Source organism: Labrus mixtus, chromosome 7 (assembly GCF_963584025.1).
Source record: "Labrus mixtus chromosome 7, fLabMix1.1, whole genome shotgun sequence".
Taxonomy (NCBI): Eukaryota; Metazoa; Chordata; class Actinopteri; order Labriformes; family Labridae; genus Labrus; species Labrus mixtus.
The window spans coordinates 8719327-8738056 of record NC_083618.1 but is presented as its reverse complement, the minus strand read 5'-3'; the positions used below and the strand labels follow the sequence as shown (position 1 = coordinate 8738056).

General features: G+C 42.7%; 3 protein-coding genes across 3 annotated transcripts; 2 read left to right on the top strand and 1 right to left on the bottom strand.

The window, feature by feature from the left end:
* The first annotated feature begins 865 nt into the window (after window positions 1-865).
* Window positions 866-2344, top strand: mustn1a (musculoskeletal, embryonic nuclear protein 1a). Its single transcript, XM_061042553.1, has 3 exons — window positions 866-1154; window positions 1249-1378; window positions 1683-2344. The coding sequence occupies exons 1-3, from the start codon at window positions 1146-1148 to the stop codon at window positions 1778-1780; spliced, it is 237 nt and encodes a 78-aa protein (XP_060898536.1). The 5' UTR covers window positions 866-1145; the 3' UTR covers window positions 1781-2344.
* Window positions 2345-2506: 162 nt separating this feature from the next.
* ruvbl1 (RuvB-like AAA ATPase 1) lies at window positions 2507-7787 on the bottom strand. The gene is made up of 11 exons (XM_061042552.1): window positions 7490-7787; window positions 6799-6885; window positions 6515-6647; window positions 5568-5719; window positions 5201-5290; window positions 4358-4507; window positions 4183-4246; window positions 3311-3509; window positions 3088-3190; window positions 2917-3008; window positions 2507-2709 (listed from the first exon to the last, which is right to left on the bottom strand). Exons 1-11 carry the CDS (start codon window positions 7628-7630, stop codon window positions 2550-2552), a joined length of 1371 nt encoding a protein of 456 aa, XP_060898535.1. The 5' UTR covers window positions 7631-7787; the 3' UTR covers window positions 2507-2549.
* A 167-nt stretch (window positions 7788-7954) lies between these two features.
* On the top strand, window positions 7955-18440 carry eefsec (eukaryotic elongation factor, selenocysteine-tRNA-specific). The gene is made up of 7 exons (XM_061042549.1): window positions 7955-8736; window positions 10697-10904; window positions 11137-11233; window positions 11975-12139; window positions 13146-13778; window positions 15238-15394; window positions 17902-18440. The coding sequence occupies exons 1-7, from the start codon at window positions 8433-8435 to the stop codon at window positions 18081-18083; spliced, it is 1746 nt and encodes a 581-aa protein (XP_060898532.1). The 5' UTR covers window positions 7955-8432; the 3' UTR covers window positions 18084-18440.
* Window positions 18441-18730: the final 290 nt, after the last annotated feature.

Genomic DNA, 18730 nt, shown 5'->3' with positions numbered 1-18730 from the left:
GTTTCCTGTGCAAAATATGAATGAATCTGATCGATTCATATTTGTCAATGTTTGATGTCCATCCATCAGTTTTCTTCCACTTATCCAGGCCCTTGTTGCGTTGGCAGCAGGCTAAGCAAGTTGCAGACGACCCTCTCCCCATCAACATTTTCTAGCTCCTCCTGGGAGATTCTCGTGTTCTCAAGCCAGCAAGCTCTGAGTCTACCCTGGGGTCTCCTCCAAGTTAGATGTGCCCGGAAGAACTCCAAATATTGTCGTCTTATATATAGCGTTTGTTTTAGGTACGGTTGAGAAACAGCTGAATTCTTTGTTGGTACATCCTGACTTTAAGTTTTTCAGTTATGTTACTCACAGTCTAAAATGTTTCTAATAATTTCTTATAATAACAAATGTATACTCAGAAAGTCTGCACTGTCCAGATTAGAGCTTTCACACTCTGAATGATAAGCTTTATGTCAAAATGTCCTTAATGGGAGCTAAGGTTTATCTTTAGTGGGTATTCAACGTGTTAATGCAAATCCTGGATTTGCTTCTTGTTGTTTAGTCTGGGAAAGTAACCACATTATTTAGGGTCCCTTGGGGGCTAAATGATGTTTTTATAGAAAAGCAGACGGAAGGGGTGGGGATAGCTTTAAAAGATTGGGAAAATGTTTGTTCCCTCTTTGTTCCTTTTCTTACATATAATTGTACGAGACTCAGGCATGTTGTAAAGTTCGATGCCTTAAACAGACATCTGCTTGTATTTTGAATCATATCTTTTGAACTTTGAGAACAATTTGCCTTGATTTCTGAAGAGTGCTGTTGGGAAATATTGGTATGAATATAAGAGGAAACAAAATGATACATGAAAGACATTCATGATAAACCTTCGAAGGTGTTTGCAAGTATGCAGCAATCTGAAAGTGTTCTAATGAAGCAGCAGGGAAGACAGCAGACCCTGAGAGAAACCAGAGGCAGGAACGAGGAGGAGCCTGAACTGCCATTGCGTCGTTTATAACTCTGAGGAATCAGATTTATTGTCCACTGGTGAATCACCGCTTGGCTGTGTCTGTATCTGAGTGTAGACCTATTAAAGCAAAGAAAGCTAGCTGTACAGAGAGGAGACTCTTTTTTTGTTACAGAAAACCTCCCACTGCTGACCAAACATGTCTCAAGTAAGTCTGTTTAAAAAAGAGTTTGTGTTATTGGATGCAAACATGAAAAACAAGAGATCATAAGAGTTGTGACTAACTTTTTACTACCCTCCAGCTGGGTCAAGAAGAAACTGAGCCAATGCAGCGTCCTGAGATGAGAGAAGAGGACCTTACTGAAGGAAAGAACAAACTAGGGTTGAGTGGGCCTGCGAAAAGCAAGACGTTTGAAGTGATGGAGGACTGCGGTGAGTTCACACACACATAAAAATCTGATTTGACACCAGTCTTACAGAGGAAACTGAAAGGGAACAGCCTCTTGTTTTCAGTATAGGGTAAAGCTGCAGACATGTTATGGCAGTGAGTTTGAGTGAGGGGCGTTTCCCATGATGCACAAGTTTCCACTCCATATACAAAGGAAGGAAGGGTTTAAGTGATGGGAGATGCATGTCAGTGTTTTTCCTCAAGCCGTGTGTGTTTACAGAGACTACCATTACATAAATTGTCTCACTGCCTCACAACAGAGTCATTGTTGTTTTTCTTATTTCACAGAGAAAATGGGTAAAGCGGCTCCCTCAGTGTTCAGTCGAGGAAAGTCAGGGGCGGAGACAGCTTTGAACACTCGCTCGGCTAAACCAACCAAGAAGTAGAAGCGGACCTTTGGCCGTGTGAGATAACACCTTTTCCTCATTAGGGGTGTGTTGTGTTCCAGCTGTTCTCCAGTCCATGAAAAAATATTAGAGTTTTAGTAATTGAAGAATACACGGCTGGTATTTCACTATTTTAATACAGAATTTTTGTATTGTACTGAATGGTCAATTGTAAATGTGATTGTTAATCTCAATGAGGTTTTCCTGGTTACATTTAAAAAAATAAAAATCAGACAATTTTTTTTTCATAGAATTCTTTAACATTTTTTACAAGAGATTCCTTTTTGGAAAAGTTGCAATTTCTGCCAGTTTTACAGCAATAGTAAAATAATTGGGGGAGAAAAAAAAGCAGCATTTAACTATCTTGTATATTTTTGAATATAAAAAAGAAGACCCCACCCAATTTTCATAATCAACAAAAAAGTCCATATATGGGATGCGTCCATTTTTGTTTAAGTGAGGAAAGTCATTTCTTCAAGAACACTAACTTGCTTGACATGCTGCACCCCCCCCCAACCGCTATTTAAAGAAAATGGATGGATGGAAAATAAAAACAACTTTGCATTTTTTCTTTTTATTCAAAAGATTTCATTCACAAGCTGAACAAATAAAACGTAAAATTTATTACAACAAAACTAACAGTAAGTGATGCAGAGAAACTTGAATGAGCCGCATTAGAGAGAGTAGAGATGGAGAAAAAAGAAAAAAGAATCAACGTGAACCATGTAACAAGTGGCTGAGAACCCAAGCCCGACATAGAAAGCCAACTCTATTTCATAAATTTGTTATGTTGATCTTGCAGGATTTTAGCAGAAGACTTGGCATCGTAGAACAGCTCGTTGATTTCCTCTACCTGCTCCCTCTCCACCGACTCTTTGCCCTGAACACGGCCTAGTAGACTGGCTGGTGTAAGCAGCTGCACAGCGTACCTGGAGGGAAATAGAAGACACAAATACAGTTTAACACTGAGGGAAGAGTGAGAGGACCCTGATTGTAATCCTTTAAGAATAATAGTCTTGTATTACCCTTTCATATTTTTTTCCCTTTTCGGTCTGTTAACAAAGTGCACTTAATCCACTGACATGTAATATAAGGCTCATTTCTCACAGAAAAGTGATAAACAGCTGTATCTGTACCTGAGGGTGGTCTTGGTGCCGATTTCCGCCAGATGTGCGAGAGCTTCCTCGCTGATAGTAATCCCCTCAGTCTGAGCACGAATCTTGATGATCTACAAACCACATAATTATAAGCGACACACGCACAGATGAATACGTCCACCATGCAGATGTTCAGATGTTCGGGCTCACCTGCTTCATCTCCTGTGGTGTGTACAACATGGTGCGGATGATCATGACTCTATCCAGCAGGTCCAGAGGAATCCCATGTGGAGAGCTGATGTCTTCTGTCCCCCTACAGGACATTAAATACACCACAAATCGTACATCTTAGAAAGAAAAGAAAAAACACTTCTCTTTTGTAAATCTTTAAAGATCATCTCGCTCATAAACAAAGATATGTTAGTCATCCAACCTGACTAAACAGTTTCCCCTGTTTGAGGCGAACACAACGATGGGGGCAATGGTGCTCTCGAGTGCTCGATGGAGGTAAGTGAAGCACTCGATGTCCAGCATGTGCACCTCGTCCACAAACAACACACCCGGTACGAGCTCAGCTACGCCTTGGTCAATGTAGCGGTTCACCACCTTGTTGATCTCGGTACGCAGTTTATCTAAAACAGGAGAGACATGCTCACGAATAATCAACGTGTCATCATATTCAACGGTACAGCTTTATTAGCACTGCTATGATGGTGTGCTAGGACACCAAGTCGTGTCACCAGCACCAGACCAGACATGCACAAACCAGAAAAAGAGCAGGGTTAATCCACATCACACTCAATACATTTAACACCTTTTTTTTTAATGTAACAGTTTAAATGTAACCCCATGCAAGCCTGGAAGAAAATTAAGACCAATCAAACCAAATTCAAGACTTAGTTTGACAATATTTAAGACTTTTAAGAAGATGCAGGACACAATTTTGAAAAAAATTCCCCATGTTGATAGTATTTGCTATCCAGCAATATATAAATAGATACTTTTTTTAAACTACATGTAGTAAATACTTCTACCATACATTGCCGCATCTTACCTGAATGAGAGTTTTTTTTTTTAGCTATGGATGCCTGTATGTGTGTGCACTTTAAGGTAAAGCTTAATAATTTTGTTGTACAATTGTATAAATGACAATAAAGACATTCTATCTAATATGATTTTGACTACAGCATTTGGCTTCCTCCTCCTGGACGTGATATGGAGGGAAATTGGCTGCTGTATGAAGGTGGTGAATGAACCAGGTTAACTAATGTTGCAGCCATAGTGTGTTGAAGGTGTTTTATCTACCTGTAATCTCTGTCTTTTTGGGCTTCATCAGTTGTCCCATCATGGAGAGGATGTCCTGGCCTCCCTGAGAGCAAATGTAGATATTATCTAAAAATATATTTACCTTCGTAGTCTGGCAATCTGTTTGGAAGTCACTGCCCTGATATCAACAAACAGGAGGTTTAGTGTTGCATACCTGAGGTCTTGCATTTGCAACATCCAGATCATGCAGTGTGACATCTTGGACTATCTCCTTCTTTTTGTGGACATCCCCTTTGGGCAGGGGAACATACTCCTCTGCCTCCAGGTCAAACTCTGTAGCAAATGTGTCACAGCGACCTTGTCTCTGCAAAGACAGAATAACACCAACGTTGGTTTTAATATTAACTGAAAAATCTTCTGTGAAGTGAATGTCTCACGTTGCTTGTCCCAACAGTAAAGGCTGTTGTAAAAGTAAAAGCAACAGGATGGATGAGCAGGTGTGTGTGTGTGTGTCTGAACCCGGAGCCAGCCCAGCACAGAGAGGAGGGCAAGTAGCTGAGGGATGAAAGAGTTTCAGAAGGCAGCTCATGATCCAGCTGTCAACAGTAACAAATGTGTCGTCCAGCCCTCTGACTATGGCCTACCCTCAGCCTCTGGCCCACCTGCACTGATTAAAGGAACTGTCATCTTTGCCTATCAACACAGACCACAAGACCTGCTGCTGGAAAAGAGGCATTGTGGGAGATGGAGAGATAGAGGGAGCATAAAGAGCTGTGGTAATGACAGAGGCTCATTCCAGAGTACAGTAGAAATGCAGAAGAGCTTTCATGCAGAACTAAAGACGATGAAAGAGCGCCACCATGAAGGACTACGGAGGGCATGCAGCAAGCCACAAAACACTCAACTTTGGAGTGACCTAATAATTTGCCCTTTTATAAACATTTCGTTTTTGAGCTTGTGTAGGAGATATCAAGCTCTTAATATGTCTTATCAAACTCTGTTTGGGTGAAAAGAATCTGAAACATTTTTTATAGTCCATGAAACTAATTAGCTTCACCTTGACCGCTCCACTGTTGGCCTCAATGTAGATGACGTCTCCCACTTCCACACGCTCTTTCTGAAGACTCTCATAAATACTGGGGTCCAGCTGAGAAAAAGAGAAGACATGTATAAGAAGGACATTGGTCCTTTTCTATCAGTTTTGTTAGAGCACAGTCAACTTAAAATATTTGTTTTGCAGGTTTGCATCTTGACACAATCAGGATGCAGATGGAAATAAAATGACATGCATTATAAAAAAAAACATGAGGTGCACTTATTAGCTTTTTCTTGATACAATTTCCATCATCATTACAATTACAGCTCAGTGTGTTACATGTAGGACAAATGACAGAGGATGGGGGAAACAAAGCTCTGAGTCTGACCTTGAGCTGCTTTGTGCCTTTGCCCGTCTTCAGACCGATGATGACATGGCTGATAGTTTTTCCGTAGCCACCCATGGGATTCTCCGTCTCACAGGGGGTCAGCTCCGTCACCTCTCCTTCATACACCTCCTTTGTTTCTTTGATACGCAGTCCTGTATGTGGGCAGAGAGAGTACTGAGAGCTCAATCAGGCCTTTATATTGCTGTATCAACTATTTCCCTCGTCTCCTTCAGTCTATTGAAAAATCTATTTTTTATATTACAAATCCGAGCATGCGTGTGCACATGAAATGTGTTGGCAGCATCTTGTGTAACTTGATCTCACTCTTGTTCCCCTTTCATGCAGCGTCCAGCCCACAGGTGGCTGATCCGCTGCGGTGAGGGTCAAAAAGCGAAGCTTAAAGGCAGGGGACTGTCTGTCCCAGCATTCTTATCAAGAGAGTGTTGACAATTCAAAATTCAGTGGATTTTCTTTAGGGGAGGAGCAAAGGTGCTGAAGACCACCTCTCCTCTCTGTGTGTGCTCCATTTCCTGCCTTGCGACAGGTACCGTCAGCAGTAGGTACCCAGTCTTCCGTCCTTCTCAACAAACATTCTCATGAATCCACTGTGGAGTGTAGCCTTTCATCTCATGACAATGGAGCTCACAGTCCACCTTATTCTACCTGCCTAATGATCCCCCCCCAGGACTAAACTGAACATATCAGGTGCTTTTACACCAAGAGATGAGGAACTAAAGCTACAAATCTTATTTAGACCTAGGGGTATGTAGTCATACAAATTGTTCTTGCTTAATTGTTTTAAACCTGCATGTTTCCTTCATTTTAGCATTTTCTTTCTTTTGCTCTAACTGTAATTGTCACATTGTCACTTGTAGCTTGTGTGTAATGACTTAAGTATTTCTTTTAATCAGGCAAATCAAACGCAGTAAGATGTAGACGACACTCACCGATGGCTCTCCTGAAATTCTCCATAAGTACTTCTGTTTTTTTAATCTCTGATGAGTAGACTTCGCTGCCAACCATGGGGCAGAAAGGCACCTTGTTTCCCAACTCCTGTGCTAAGGCCAAGGCAAGGGCAGTCTAAAAGAGAGGAGATGGAAAATCATTTGTTAAGATATATTCTGCAACAGCATGAGCTATATATATATATATATATATATATATATATATATATATGTATAGTTTTAAGTTGTACAACTGATTTTCAAGTGCATGAGCTCTACACACTTACTTTTCCTGTACCAGGCGGCCCTGCCAGTAACACTGCCCTTCCTGCCATCTTCTTTGAACGGATCAGTTCAACAATGATGCCACAGGCCTGCAGAGTGAAGAAGATATATGTACATACAGTAGTAAGATGTCAGGAAAGTGAAATACAGGTAAAGCACAATGAGTTGTAAGAATAATAATAATGTCCCTTTCTCAATCTGCAAATCTGTTCATATTATACTAAAAAAAAACTTAATCTAGTCTCCCTTGTTTAAAACACTTCACATTTGTTAGATGGCACACTTTCAACGGCATGTGCTATGAATGTTACACATTAAGTTTCCCTAACAGCATGCAGACAAACCTACATGTCTTCCTTTACTGTCAATCTGTGGCGCTTTTCCCTCTTATATATTACAATGTGTATTGTTGTTTGATTCCATTTTTCTATTACTATACTATTATTGTACAAGAAGTAAATCCATCATTTAACGTAATAAGTGATATGAATGAAAGTGCCTTCTTCTTCTTCTTCGATTGGACTTTCTCCATGACCCGGAGTGTGAAACAGCGACACCACATAGCGGATATCATTTAGCTCTACGATGCACCTGCGCCAGCTAAATGTTTCTACCAAACAAATACCAAGCCTACCAAAGCCATTGCATCAAAGCATATATCAATAAGTTGTTGTGGTGAAAAGGCAACACTACCTCTCTGGCAGCCTCCTGGCCGACGAGCCCACACGCTGACTGTTTAGCATTCCCGGCCTCGTCTAGCCCGAGTCCTTTCACATGACTGTGTGAGGCGATTCGCTGAGTTTTCGTGGTACTCTTTACCTCCTCGATCTTCATGGTTGAGCTTACTTACAAATGTATAAATGTAAAATTGTGAAGCAGATCTATGTTTAACAATATGCCCTATATGTCTCTGATTTCTTTCACCGCCTCAATCGGCGCCGAAACTCAAAACACAGTCGGATCGGTTTCCATGTGGGTTACTAGGGAAAATCAACGGAAGTGATACCTGTAGTCACGCCCACTTGGTCAACGTTGAAATCTATTGGACCTTTCTGACTGACACAACATCTTGATTTGCCAAACGGTCTTGTCAATCATTACTACCAAACCCCGCCCATGAGTGTTCACTTCCGTTTGTGTTTCACTTTTGTCTTGTCGTTGTAGAAACGGCAAGAAACTTGTCAAAATGGAAATGAGAGTAGCAAAAATATCCAAAGCTGAACGGACACAGGATTGAAATAGCCTAAATCGACGTTTTAAAAGTTCAGTTAATTTAAGTAACCATTCTTGCGGGTCATTTAAATATATTTTTACTTTTGTTAACCACTGGGAACGCTTCCGCTTTGGCATGTTGTCCTGAGGATTAAGTGTCCTGACACCAGGGAAGACTCCACTGTTTGCACGCCGAAGTAACGCTCAAGTCTTATTTACAGCTTTTTTTTTTTGAGGCCAAAGTAGGTATAATAACTTGTTAACGAATGTGTATCAACTTTAACTAGTGGGTGTCGGCGGACAAAAAAAGATTATGGACAGACGTGAGAGCGTTTCATCTTTACGTCACAGCTGAGTTCAAGGTCCATGCCAGAGTAAAAGTAATCAAAACTCCTGTTCACGTGAACTCAGACAGCTTTTCATAATGGCAGAGTCCGCCGACAGTCGCGTCAAAACTTTAAACTTCAACGTCGGCGTGCTCGGACATGTGGACAGCGGGAAGACTTCTCTGGCCCGGGCGCTGAGCAGCACCGCCTCCACGGCTGCCTTCGACAAGAACCCGCAGTCCCGTGAGAGGGGCATCACGCTGGACCTCGGCTTCTCCTCCTTCACGGTGGATCTGCCCGACCACCTGCGGGACGCTGAAGGCAAGCAGCCCTATGACAGCCTGCAGTTCACTTTGGTGGATTGTCCGGGCCACGCCTCTCTTATTCGGACTATCATTGGAGGTGAGCTTTCTGAATTCTTTGCAGGTTTGATTCCACATATCTCTGTGATGACAGTGCACAGGAAACACACAGGATGAACTGCACCAGGTCTCCAGCAACAGCAGAATACATTTGCAATCATCCTATCAGTATTGTAAAGGGCAGATCAGACTCCTCTTCCTCCTCTCCTCCTCCTCCCCTCATCTTCCTCTCCTCCTCCTCTCCTCCTCTTCCTCCTCTCCTTCTCCTCCCCCTCTTCCTCTCCTCCTCTTCCTCCTCTCCTCCTCCCCCTCTTCCTCTCCTCCTCTTCCTCCTCTCCCCCTCCTCCTCCTCTCCTCCTCTTCCTTCTCTCCTCCTCCTCCTCTCCTCCGCCTCTTCCTCTCCTCCTCTTCCTCCTCCTCCTCCCCTCCTCTTCCTCTTCCTCTCCTCCTCTCCTCTTCCTCCTCCACTTCCTCCTCTTCCTCCTCCACTTCCTCCTCCTCCTTTTCCTCCTCCCCCTCCTCCTCCTCCACTTCCTCCTCCTCCTCCTCTTCCTCCTCCCCTCCTCCTCTTCCTCCTCTTCCTCCTCCTCCTGTAACTATCAAGTTGATTATATTTTGTATCTTTTTAAGTTGATATAAATGAAGTTCTGTGTAAAAGTGTTTTTCAAACATTGATCATCTCTTATGCTGTTTGTTGGAGCCTAAATATCACAAGTATAAACTTAGGTATTCATCCATCATTTACTCATTCTATTAATGTATCTACTGCTCATACTTTAAATACATATGATACTATTATCCATGTCTATATTATAAAGTGGACATTGAGCTTTTTTGCAGGACTTCAAATGGACCTACTACCTAACCTGCAGATTGTCCTGGTGAATGTAGACTTCTGTAGAAGAAGAAGAAGAAGTGTTTCAGCTTGCTTAGTTTGTGTTAAATGTCCCACAACATGCAGCACAGGCGGAAATGTCGTGTTTGATTTATTAAAGGTAAAGCCTGTTCTTAACAAGTACAGAAGTTGTGACATGTCAGGCGTAGAACTACTACTACTACCTTGCTATAATTACCAAAAGCCCTCAGTAAGGATATAAAGATCGAACCCGACCTGTGTTTTTGACAAAACGGTCTAAATGCTGCAGCCACGGCCAAATAGGATGCTGCCTTCACCTCATCCTCTGCTATTGTGCACAAATTAGAACTATCCTGCAGATGGCGCCCTATCTCCACAAGCAGCCGAATAGATCTTGTTAGAGTTACTTGGCTAGTTGAGAGTGTGAGAAGAAATAAATACAGATGTGTGGCTGTCCAGAGATGTAACGACTTTCTCCTTTCACGTTCGTCACACTATTAACAACCAAGATCCACGTTTTTTAAACCAAGTGTGTCAGGAGAAGAATTTGGTAAACGTATTGTTAGTAAGACGAGAGGCACTCAAACACTGAACGCTGTTGTCATGTAACAACATACTAAATGAAACCCGTGAAGCAGGGGTGGCATATGCTGTAGATTAGGGAGGGAGGAAAGTAGTGGGATCGGGGATATGTATTAAACTTCCCCTCTTGTCCCAAGTGGGGAGAGCACAGGAAAGAGAGGGAGCCAAATATAAGGAGAGAAAAGAGGGGAACACAGGAAAGAGAGACTACCAAAGTCAGAGAAAGAAAAGAGGTAAAGGAAAGACAACCAAGTGAGCTGCAGATTTAGTTTCAAGCCTCTAGCCTTTTTCGCTCTATGCTTTTGTGCACCCCTCCCCTAATTTCTTTTCTTGTTCCAATGTTATTTTTGGGTGTCTGGGTCCGTTCCTGTTTGTATTGCTGTTGTCAGCTTCATAGCCTCCACTCACAGTATTAACATCCTTCTTTTGATGCCTAGCTGGAAAGCTTTACTTTCTTTACCAGCTAATTGCTGTGTGATCTGCGTAAGGTTGCTGCTTTTCCTCTGTAATCAGTCAAATGTGGCATCTTCTTGATATTCTTTGTATTTTCTTCATTCTCTAGGTGCCCAAATCATCGACCTGATGATGCTGGTGGTGGATGTGGTGAAGGGGCTGCAGACCCAGACTGCAGAGTGTCTGCTGATAGGGGAGCTGACCTGCCCTCGCATGGTGGTCGTCCTGAACAAAACTGACTTGCTGCCGCCCAACAAGAGACAGAGTGCTATTGAGAAGATGACCAAGAGACTGCACAAAACACTGGAGAGCACCAGGTCAGAATTGTATAGAGAAGGATTGGCTGTTAAGCGAAGGCCCTGGCAGCATAGTGGGTCAGGGCATCACATGTGTACTTCCAGAATTGGATGTACAGTCAAGCTTCCTTTGTTAATACACTCTCTGCCTCTCTCTTTGCTCTCTAGAGGTTCATCTTTATGACCCACTTGATTTCTATTTAAGCAAAAACACGAGCTCATTTGAATTTTATGTTGTTTTTTTCTCAACCAGGTTCAAGAATTGTCCTGTGATTTCTGTGGCAGCGAAGCCTGGGGGTCCTGAGGCCTCTGACACAGAGGAGCCACAAGGAGTGCCTGAGTTAATAGAGGTAAAGTCCAGAAACACATTAGTGTCCTTCTATTAGTACTAATTCAACTCAAAAGAACACATTTGACAAGTACTGCAAGTCAGATGAAACGGTTGAGTTATTTCTCAACTGTTTTTATTTTTAGTTTATGAGGTTATTTGAATCAGGGACAGTCTATAAAAAATAAATGAGTCTCTGAAGGGAAATTATGCTTTGTACCAGATTTAGCTAACTAGCTCATTTCCATCTGTTGTCCTTGGGCAGATGATGGCAACAGTAAAACACAAATAAACCAGTCATGCACACACACACACACACACGCACACACATATACTTAGTTCGTCTTGGACTATAATTTGACGACGACATAAATGGATAATAATATATTTTACATTTTCTTTTGGTTAATTTTGATCAAGATATATCCTGAGAGACTTCAGTTTGAAAATCAAATCCTCAGTGTTCTCTGATGGACTTACTATGAGCAGACAAACTATTCGCCTGATAAATTACTTCAAACATTTCTGCACTTCTGATTCTTTTCTATTATCATAAAGGCTGATAACAATGTATCTGCAATTATCCAACATGAGCCTGGCTGATGAATTGTTCATGCCGTACTCAAATTCTACAAACTGCCCGTCTCCCCTTTTATCTGGTTTTATATTTGTCAACTGTGACCTTGCACAAATATCACCCCAATTATCTTTCCTTTGTAAATAAATGTGTCTTTCTTCTCATGCTTCTGGTTGTCTGTCTCAGCTACTGAAGAAACAGACGTACCTCCCTAAGAGAGACCCTGCTGGTGACCTTCTGATGGCAGTGGACCATTGCTTCTCCATACGTGGTCAGGGGACAGTCATGACTGGAACCATTTTGCAGGGCTCGTTGGCCATCAATGACACCGTAGAAATCCCAGCGCTGAAGGTATGTTCCAAAAGAACAGGCATGAGTTATGAATCTCTGATATTTACAAGCCAGAAACATCTCAGAGTGCAGGAAATTCTTTCGGAGAAACCGCAGAGTGGAGGAGGTTCAGAAGTTGACTGGAAGTGGGCAGACAGAGGGAGCGATGGCCGAACGGGTTCAGAGGATGTGTCGGTTTTAAATGTGAGGGACGGATGAAGGGAGGGGGGGGGGGGGGAGGGGGGGAGGGGGGGGGGGGGGGGGGAGGACTGGCAGCACAGGAGTCATTTAATTTAGACCAGATGCATGATTCCAGCCAGACTCAGCAGATTTTGTCTGCAGTTACCCTGTTCACCTCTTGGTGGCAGCAAATGGCTAAATTAACAGTCATTTTTACAGAAGCGTTGATCTGTACTTAAGCGGTTGATTTGGTTAATGTGCAAAGACAGGAATACGTAGACACACAGTTGTATGAAAGATCTCGCAATCATTAATGGGTCGATGCAGACAGGTTCTCAAAAACACCTATCATTTGTGTACTTGTGATTAAATCCCATGGTCATCAGTATGGTCATTATCATGAATTTAAAGACGATACAATGTGCAAAATGAATACTTTGATTAAGATCTCTTTATCTTTTAAATCCAGTAGGCCCTTCAGAAAACACGTGTTAATTTGTTGATCTGTTTACAGATGTATGTGCACATTATATTGACAACAAAGCCATTTGTTATGATTTCTACCTCTACTGTTGATGTAAGAACCACAGTTTTTAATCTAATGGGTTTATATTTCTTTCTTTCTTTGTGTTATAAGTAGATTCTAAGTTGGCTCTAATGTTTGTAAAATTGCTAACAAAACTAAAAGTGTAAACATTTATTTGAACGCGCTCACAGAAGCAATGTGATTTTAAACACATACATATTACTTTATTTGTTGTGTTCCAAAATCTTTTCCTTCGAAGGAAAATTTGCAAACACATAATTCCGTGGTTGGAAATCTGTTATTCCTTGTATTTCTTCGCAGGTCACCAAGAAGATAAAGTCGGTACAGATGTTTCGGAAGCCGGTGTCGGGGGCCATGCAGGGGGACCGCGTGGGTGTGTGTGTGACACAGTTCGACCCTAAACTGTTAGAGCGTGGTGTGGTTTGCACCCCAGGGTCCCTGCGCACCCTCTATGCTGCTGTCATCTCTGTGAGGAAAATAGGCTACTTCAAGGGCTCTCTTGCCACTCGTGCCAAGTTCCACATCACAGTGGGTCACGAGACAGTCATGGCGAGGGTTACTTTCTTCGGCCTGCCACCTCTGGGTGCCTCAGACACTAAACCAACCCCATCTGAGCCCTGCTCACTGGAAACAGCGTTCACCCTCGACAGGGAGTACTTCTACCAGGAGGAGTATGTAACCAGCCAGGGAGAGGGAAGTTCAGGACCGGACCCTGAGCAGTGGGCCTTGTTGGAGTTTGAGCGGCCAGTCACATGCCCCTCACTCTGCCTGGTGATTGGTTCCAAGCTGGACACAGACATTCACGCCAATGCATGCCGGTTAGCTTTCCAGGGCTGTCTGCTGCAGGGGTTTGAAGATAAAGGCTACGCTGAGACGGTCCTGCCTTCTCTGCGCATCTACAAAACCAAACACAAGGAGGGACAGGTGGAAAGGGTGAGTGGACACCTAACAGTGTTAACTTGAAGTTGTCTTTGTGTCCTGTCTGCTGTGCTTTGTGTTTTACCTTGAGTGTTCTCTTTGCTCCTCTGCCCTCACTATGACCGTGTGCGCCTCCTGGCTCTGCTTCTTCTTTGGATGTTTCTCATTGCTGCTGGCACTGGAGCATGCCCTTCAGACAGAGCCCCTATTGTGATTTCGTAAACAGACACGTACGCACAAACAAGCATGCATGTGCGGGGAGGCATGAGTGAGGCATAGCTGGGTATGCATGCCTTAGCATGTGCTGTGACACGGAGGTGTGCGTGGGTGGCCGTCTGACGCCACTTACCCAGTCTAGCTGTTAGACGCTGGCACTGTTTGGACACACATGAGTGGCAAAGGAATACCCACATGACTGCAGGAGTTCACCTGACTCTTACATCGCTCCTCTCCGGCTCATATCTCTCTCTCTCTCTCTCTCTCTCTCTCTCTCTCTCTAAAACACGTTGTTTAGATTGTAGTTCTGGTGTGATTGCTCTTACATTCTGTCCTTAATCCTCAGATACAAATCTTACTGATCTGAATCTCATGTTATTGAGTTTTCAGTCCTCAACGTGTAATTTGACAATTTTTACAAACAGTCAACACCATCACACTGAAGATGTTTTATTTTTTTATTTCTCTTGTCATTCTGCGTCGTAAAGTTACGTTTGTCTTTCTGCACCCTCCCGCAGGGTCAGACTCAGGTCAGGGGTCAAGTGTGTGAACTAAGTTTCCTGCTGTTAACACCTCAGCCTGTTGAAAGCTCAGTGACTGACTCAGGAGTAGTGCGACAGCGTGTGCGACAGGGTCAGACAGTGGTCGTGTGACGTTAACGTTTGTCGCTCATATGTCTCTCAGAGAAAAAACAGTCATGGTTGAAGGCTTCAAAAATTCTTTTTCTGCAACAGAACACATAACTGAAATTTTTGAGATACGACGGCCTCGTCGAGTCACAATTCATACGGTCTGCTGGACGTGTACAGCAACTTTTTTCTTTCTTTAATCAATGCATCAGTCATGCTTGAGTGACGTTGAGGTCAAATGTTCAAGAATGAATGAGGGTGAGGCGGAGCAGGAGACGAAGAGCCGACGGTGGAGGGGGTTGGAGACAGAGCGGTGCCCTCCTATGATCAGATTAGCCGCGGGTTAAGATCAACTTAGCGATGGATGAAGAAAAAGAAATACAAACAAATATAACGTAAAATGTGCAGGGGGATGAAAGCGAGAAAGCTTTAAAGAGTTTTGTGGTGTAGCTGAGGGCTCAGAGCAAACTATCATCTCTTCTTCCTCCTCGCCCCGGTACAAAGACAAACTGAAATCATGACAGCCCGGTTATTTAGTCTCCACCACATGACTTGCAAAAGCACAAATGTGTCTCGTTGTGTCACGTCTGTGCTGTGCTCATGAGGCTCTTTTCCATACTTGTGCTCAGGTGACCGACGATTACACCGTGATCGGGCGCAACCTGTTCAAAAAGGAGACCAACCTCCAGCTCTTTGTGGGGTTAAAGGTCACACTGTCGACTGGCGAGACTGCCGTTATCGAGGGTGGGTTTGGACAGAGTGGGAAGTTCAAGATTCGGATACAAGGTAAGGATAACCTGAGGTGAGGATGTCTCTGTCACACCTGTCACACAAACACTAAAACCACAGACTGCTTCATTGAGGCTGAGTAACATCCAAGTCTTCTTCATCAACGCACACAACCAGCTCTTCATATGTCTTTTGGGGGGATTTCGGGGCTCCTAGAACACTTCTTAGGATGCAGTAAGAGCGGTAGACTCGACATCCTGATCCACATTCCCATAATTCCTCTGGGGGATCGCCTGTGTTCCGGGGGAAGTCTGCTCCGTGTTTATTTTACCTTCTGTTGCTCCGAACCCACTGCTGCACACCGGGAGGGAGGAAAAAACAGAAAACATTTAGAAAGAGAACCTCACCTACATCCTCTTCACTGCCTCACACTCGCATACCCCAAAAATGTCTCAGACACACTAACATATACATTTTCATGCATGAACATGAAGCAGACATACTGCTGTGTTCATGTGAGACTCCCTGCAGGCACAGGAGTAAAGATTGTGCTATTCTGCTGATAAGGTGCAGGTCAAATAACGGATACCACAATATACATACAAACAGGGCCTTTTTTCAACTCTTCATACACTTGTGTAAATGTCATGGGGAGTTTAGGTGAATCTATTCTTCAGCGCTGACATTTAAACGTTAATTTTCCTTAAACTTGGGACCGTTCAGTCTTTAAAGAGCTTCACCTTTCCATGATGTTGCTGCTTTTTGCAAAACTCTGAAGGTGCTTTGAGCTAATCATGTGCAAGAAAAACAACTGAAATGACTTCACAATGCAGTGACTGCAGCATTGTTTCCTCTTTGTAAAGGTTTGATGGGGAATACATACACGTAAGGGGGGATGAAATATGAATTTGAGAATGATCAAATCAGTGGTACCAAATACTGTACAGGTATTTTGATGAAATAAACTGCAAAGAGATTTCCCGGGCAGTTTGACTCACTGCGTTGCTACTTGGTGACCCCTCACAGTGACACTTACAATATGACTGAGGTTACAGTATGTGAACAGAAGAAGATGAGGAAGACAGCAGTGAAAGAAGTAAAGAGATAAAGTCTGATAAGAGGTGAAGCTCACCTCAAATTGCAATGAATAATTCATTAATCCCTTTTAGAGGCCTTTTATTTTCTTCATCTAATGATTTATCATTATTTGATTGCCTTTGATCATACCAGCAATCTCAGAATTTCCATCTTGGGATACCATTATTACATGTAGCTACGTAACGCTATATGTTTACGTATACATAATACATGACTTGTTGCTTTTTGTTAGTAACTTCTAACTAACTTCTGACTTTCGTAGAATTTCTCTTTCATTTGACGCTTCTGATTTTCATACGTTCTGCTCATATCCAACGATTGCCTGCCTTTTAATCTGCTGCCTGATTTCTGTCTACAACAAACAATAGTGCGGACAATAAATGTAAAAAAATGTCCTAATGCCTGAGTGTATACCTTTAAATGTAATGGCAAAAAAAATGCTACTAGCTTAGCTACTGAACATATTAATCAACATCTACTTTACCTATTTATCTTTTATACTAATCAAAGCCAATTTAAACCTATCTTTGGTGCTTATTGACTGATCATTTTGGCACCTGTCTGATCAACTCTGTGTAATGACACAGGTCTAATACTTACAGTAGGCTTTCTTTTTGGTTCCCTGTTCTTTACAGCCGCCCATCTTCTCCAGTAGATATTTTATACTTTCTACAAATGAATACTTTGAAATGTATTTGAGGGCAAACATGTAAAACTGCACTAACAAATTGTCAGTTGAATGTGAACTTATATCATTTAGGTTTGGATGAGTTTTGTGCCAGTAAACAGACATTCTCAGCCGATCATAGATAACAAGTTGAGATTTCTGGCTGCGCTGCAACCATAATAACCCTCACATTGGCATAACGATAACAAGAAGAATGCTGGCGCCGCTTTGTACACGTGGTCAGACAGCCTGCGTGAAAAGCAGTGAACCCAGAACATTTTCTTACCTTGCAAGCAGCAAACATTTGCTATCAGCAAAACATATTTTGCATGCAGTAAGACCAGAGGCTGGATTTGAAGGCATAGAAGAACTTTTTTAGAGCATGTAGTAGCTCAACGATTTCTCACTGAGGGCTGCAAACCAGGCCCAAGGGAAGGAAGAGTGACAAGTGTGCATCTCAGAAGATGTAGGAGACACGATGCAGAAGTGTGAGGAGCCACTGACATCTGGTTCTCTGCACATTTTCGTTACATCAGGAGGATGCAGGCAGCAGTTGATCTTGAGGTTAGCACACTGAACAGACCTCTGCCCAGCACCTAGTTCAAACATAACAGGGAAATAAAGATCTGTATCAGGCATCAGATATACCTACAGTGTCACGATAAGGTTGACCTCAGCACTGAGCACAGGGTAGAGCAGGACAGTATGATCTAGATTGGTTACATAAGGGGACCCATTTCTTACATGTTATTTTTACATAAGCCCTTGTATTTGACCTGACTGTTTATCTCTTCCTTAGAGGGTCTTTTACCAGACACCAAGCAGTTGTTGTCCTCCACCTCTAAGAAGAAAGGCAAGGGTGGAGGCAAAGGCGAAAACGAAAACGAAGAGGAGCCCAAAATGGATTCTCAGCCTGTTAGCATTCACTTGCATTTTAAGCGGTACGTCTACGATCCCCACAAAAAGATGGTTCAGTCCTGACCTTTGTTGCTCACACTTCAGCCTGAAACTGTGTAGCAGTGTTTGAGACAGGCAGAGTCAGAGGTCCTGTGGAGGTAAAAAAAAAAAAACGGGGAAAGCAGGCCTCTGTATCAGGGCGGTGATTGCTTTTTTTTCCATCAGCCTCTTCTTCTGGGGATGGAGACAGTCTGCTGAAATGCGCTGATTGAGGAATGCTGAACGCATATGTAACAATGATTGTTTTGTCTTCTTTTATGGAGATAAACTAAATCCAGTTTGTTCCGTCACAAGCTGCTTTTCTCTTCCTCATTGGAGTTGTCTTTAAAAAATCGGTAATTTTGTTCTCCCCCTTCAATCGCAATAAATTCCTTTGACGTGCTTGGCAGTTTTGATTTCTCTTTGTTTTTAATTCAGCATGACATATTAGCCATCATACTGAGCTCTGATTTTTTTGTTCTTGCTTTCTGCATCATTCTCTTGAGCTGGTAATGAGGTCGAGTCATTTTTTGGTGTAGATTCATCGACTGTGTGATTTTAGAGTTCTTTCATTCCATCTTCTGTCATTGCACTTGTATTTACTTTAATGACAGTTAGCAGAGCTCGGTGTTATCTAGGATAGCAGTTACACCCGAGGGTGCTTGAGTGAAGTTCATTTTTCATTTTTCACA

What these genes read in the sequence shown, in the direction of transcription:
- mustn1a (XM_061042553.1), top strand. An exon ending in TGAAGTGATGGAGGACTGCG is followed by an intron (nt 1,379 to 1,682) that starts GTGAGTTCACAC and finishes CTTATTTCACAG; the next exon opens with AGAAAATGGGTAAAGCGGCT.
- ruvbl1 (XM_061042552.1), bottom strand. Translation starts at nt 7,630, where the DNA reads ATGAAGATCGAGGAGGTAAAGAGTACCACGAAAACTCAGCGAATCGCC. An exon ending in GCCAGGAGGCTGCCAGAGAG is followed by an intron (nt 6,886 to 7,489) that starts GTAGTGTTGCCT and finishes TTCACTCTGCAG; the next exon opens with GCCTGTGGCATCATTGTTGA. An exon ending in GGCACCAAGACCACCCTCAG is followed by an intron (nt 2,710 to 2,916) that starts GTACAGATACAG and finishes ATTTCCCTCCAG; the next exon opens with GTACGCTGTGCAGCTGCTTA.
- eefsec (XM_061042549.1), top strand. Translation starts at nt 8,433, where the DNA reads ATGGCAGAGTCCGCCGACAGTCGCGTCAAAACTTTAAACTTCAACGTC. An exon ending in TATTCGGACTATCATTGGAG is followed by an intron (nt 8,737 to 10,696) that starts GTGAGCTTTCTG and finishes TTCATTCTCTAG; the next exon opens with GTGCCCAAATCATCGACCTG. An exon ending in AGGAGGGACAGGTGGAAAGG is followed by an intron (nt 13,779 to 15,237) that starts GTGAGTGGACAC and finishes ACTTGTGCTCAG; the next exon opens with GTGACCGACGATTACACCGT.